General features: G+C 37.6%; 1 protein-coding gene across 1 annotated transcript; it reads right to left on the bottom strand.

Moving 5' to 3' along the window:
- Positions 1 to 1,262: 1,262 nt before the first annotated feature.
- On the bottom strand, positions 1,263 to 3,746 carry LOC136071065 (cysteine-rich receptor-like protein kinase 3; the record flags this gene model as incomplete). Its single annotated transcript, XM_065781910.1, is given in 5 exon segments — positions 1,263 to 2,180; positions 2,276 to 2,420; positions 3,043 to 3,277; positions 3,369 to 3,579; positions 3,660 to 3,746. Coding segments are annotated over 5 exon segments (1,008 nt in total), but the record flags the coding sequence as incomplete, so codon positions are not given.
- Position 3,747: the final 1 nt, after the last annotated feature.

The raw sequence follows: 3,747 nt of genomic DNA on the forward strand, positions 1-3,747 counted from the left end.
GTGTGAGTCTCATGGATCTTTCATTAAGATCCTACTTATGCCTTTATTACTTTTGACTATGTCATGAAGCTGAGGTTTTGATGTCTGCTACTTTGGCATGTTACCTATGGCCATGTTACCTATGGCCACGTTGGATTTGGTCTAAAGGGACATTGCTAAGAAAGCGATTGGACCAAAGTTAAAGGACGTGAGTGCAAAGGGAAGACTATTTTTGTAACACCTCCTTATATTTGTACTCACTGTTGACAGGTTATAACGCTTATGGTAGCGAAATAATCATGAGTACATCTAGATAGTTATGATGGATTAAGCATAAGTCTGAGTGTTAAACTCAAGAAGGGGTTAGAGATGCTTGATTCGATGTGTTAATATATGTTTAGGGCATAGCGAGACACTTAGGATGTTGCTATGCTAGTCTTGGTATAAGATTTAGTATAGTGCCACCAAATATGTTTTTCAAGTGTCCTCAGCAGTTGCATAATCTATTTGCCAGTATGAACAAACTGAAAAACACGTTGAGAGATGGATAATAAGGCCATGCCCACAGTGAATGAGTGGGAGATGTTAGAAACTGAAAAGAATATGGACAGACACCCAAAGTGAGTATGTCCCTCTATTTGCCTCAGAATGATTGTAACATCCAGGAGTTATGGAGTAAAGGTATTGGACCATTACTCTACCCCACTAAGTTCACTATCCCACTCAATATTAATGGAGTGGTGTCTATATAAACACCAAGAATGGTACCCATTGAATAGGGAACGAATTCTGCATTTCTCTTAGTGTTTACTGAGTGTTATGAGGCTTCTAGATTGTGGGTTATGTTTGCATCACTCTAGTAGTGTGCAACACCGTTGGAGAAACATTTTTGGTTCGTGGGTTACACAAACTGGAATTCAAAATGTGTTTAAATAACTGGTCTGCGTGGAGGCTGGCTCTAGATAACGTAGAACAATCTCAAAGCTCTTGTGTGATCATCGGTTTAGGCCGAGAGAGGTATGCCGAAAAACCAATTATTTATATTCTGCTGCAAGTCTCTGTTTCTTACACGTCATCTCTCAAGTTTGTTTATATGTGGAATTGTTGTCTATTGTTGTTTTTGTTCTTTGGATTTGTGGATCTGTTCTTTGGGTTTGTAGATTTGCTATTTGGGTTTGTAGATTTGTAGATTTTGTTCATCAGGAATCAAACTTTAGTGTTTGATCTTTGTATTTTGGTTGAAATCATATCTGACCGCCATCCACTCGAGCTCAATTCAACTCGACCCATAGCTATATGCATTCAGTGGCGGATCTGGAACTTCTCCACCCAATCTGATCGGGTCGGTTGTGGGTTGGACACAAACCCAATCCAAACCGACCCGTAGACAATCCTAATTACAATCATGATTTGTGGAAAAACATGTATAAACCATAAAATTTCCCTTGTGCAATGTTAGTTACAAAAAGAGTACTAGTAAGCAGCTTTACTTGAAGTTTACGGAAGGCATTCAGCTCTATCCAAATTGTTGAAACATCGTGAAACAATACAACAATCTAGTTCTAACTTAGTATTTTAGCAGATAGTCGGTGCAGGCTGGAGTGGTACATGACATCCTATGATATTCACAAGGGCCACCGGGGACTATTACAAACAGCTCTGAGTCACTCAAACCATTTCAGCTTGTATTATAGTATCTTTGAGCAAACAAATTCCATTGTGCTACCAATTCAAGTAGCAAAAACGTGGGATAGAAAATCCTGGAAGCAGAGAACCTTCAAGTTGGCAACAGCCACACCCGGTGGAATGGATCAATTGAAAGAATTTAAAGCAAGGGAATAAAGTTAAATATGTTTAAGAAGGTTTAGTGTTTATATAGGCTCAATCCCACTTTCTGTTGAGTTGTTCCCTGAAGTGTGAGTGTAGGACTCAGGCTAAGAATTGTAAGTTCTAGATGGTCTAGATTGGCTGATTTCTGCACTGCTGGAATTGAGAAACGGTGGATGCGTTGGCTGAGGAATTTCTTGATTATCAAATAACATTTTCACTACCGTTGACATTGATGGCCGCAGCTCTGCAGAGGCTTGTACACATAGTAGCCCAATTTGAAGTAATCGAGATGCCTCCTCTTCTTGGAACTGACCCTCTAAGGCTGGATCAACAGCTTCACATACCCTACCTATTCCATAAAGGTTCCAGACCTTTAAAAAGATAAAAAGTAAGAAGGTTTTGTTAGGTGAGGACTATTTGTCATTGAAGCCTAAATTAGCAGAAATGCCAAAGGGAAAAAGATTACCATTTGTATGATGGAATGTGAATATTGAAAGAAGGTATTGTTCCTTTTTCCAGATACAACTTCAATTACAACAGCACCAAAACTATAAACGTCTGCTTTCTCTGTCAATATGCCGCGAATAACATACTCTGGGGCTATGTAACCTCTACAGATGCAAATATGATTAATGTCAAATAAGAGATGTATTTGTAAGCAGAGATATTACATTGTATACTGCAAAGCTATAAGGATGGAATGTCAATCTGTGAACAGAACAAAAGGAACAGGAATTGATACTCTACTAATATTGTATTTTTCACTGTGGTAATACTTTCCAATAAACAAAAAGGATTTGAAAATAATACTAAAAATTTGATCCTGGAAAAACTAATGCTTTCTTAGTATGTAACTAACATATAATTATATAACACAATGAACAATTGCCTGTTTATAATGAGAATATCAACTTTGGTTCTACCTTCCCCTGAATTAATACATTATATGAAACACTTCGTAACAATGGCACCAAGTGGGTAGCTAACTAACACAGATTGGAGGTGTTCATCTAAACATCCTTTAAAATGCACAGAGACAAGCATGGCATTGCCTGAATTGCATATATAATGTAATGATGAAATATCTGTTCATGTTACAAAAAGAAATAACTAGGATAAACCTTGAAGGACCAAGACACAAGAATTTTTCCCACATGAAGAGGACTTTAAACACAGGAATGATAAAGGCTATTCCGGACCAAGAAAGAAAACCAAAGATGGTCTTGCACTTACAGTGTGCCAGCAATGCCAGTGCTGATGTGTGTCTTATTTTCTGGAAATAATCTAGCAAGTCCAAAATCTGCAATCTTTGCCGTGAAGTCTTCTTCAAGCAGTATATTGCTTAATTTAATGTCTCTATGAATGATTCTCGTTTCTAATTCTTCGTGGAGATAGGCCAAGCCCTCAGCCGTACCTAATATGATCTTATACCTCACCTCCCATTTTAGCAGCTGAAACATCCTTTTAGCTGAACCAAATGAAGAGACGTGTAAGTATATAAATTAAATGAGGAAGGGTTATCTTCTAACATAAATAGTAATTCAAGATTAAATTACAACCAGAAAAGTAATCATGGAGGCTTCGATTTGGCACATATTCATAAACAAGAAGGCTTTCAGGGCCTGCAATACTGCATCCCAACAACTTTACAAGATTTTTGTGATGGATGTCGCTGATCAAATTGACTTCATTGAAGAAATGATCCACCCACTGCCTAGTATTGAAGAAAAGCCTCTTAATGGCAACAACCTTCCCATCTGGCAAAACTCCCTACTTTGATACAAAGAAATGTACCTAGTTAATTTCATTTGCCAAAATGAAAAATCTCAAAAAAGTAGACCTAATATTACCTTGTAAACAGAACCAGATCCTCCTTGTCCCAGCTTATTGGAATTGTGAAAGTAATTTGTGGCCTTTTCAAGAACTTCATACGAATAA

Source organism: Quercus suber, unplaced genomic scaffold (genome assembly GCF_002906115.3).
Source record: "Quercus suber isolate HL8 unplaced genomic scaffold, Cork oak 2.0 scaffold_282, whole genome shotgun sequence".
Taxonomy (NCBI): domain Eukaryota; kingdom Viridiplantae; phylum Streptophyta; class Magnoliopsida; order Fagales; family Fagaceae; genus Quercus; species Quercus suber.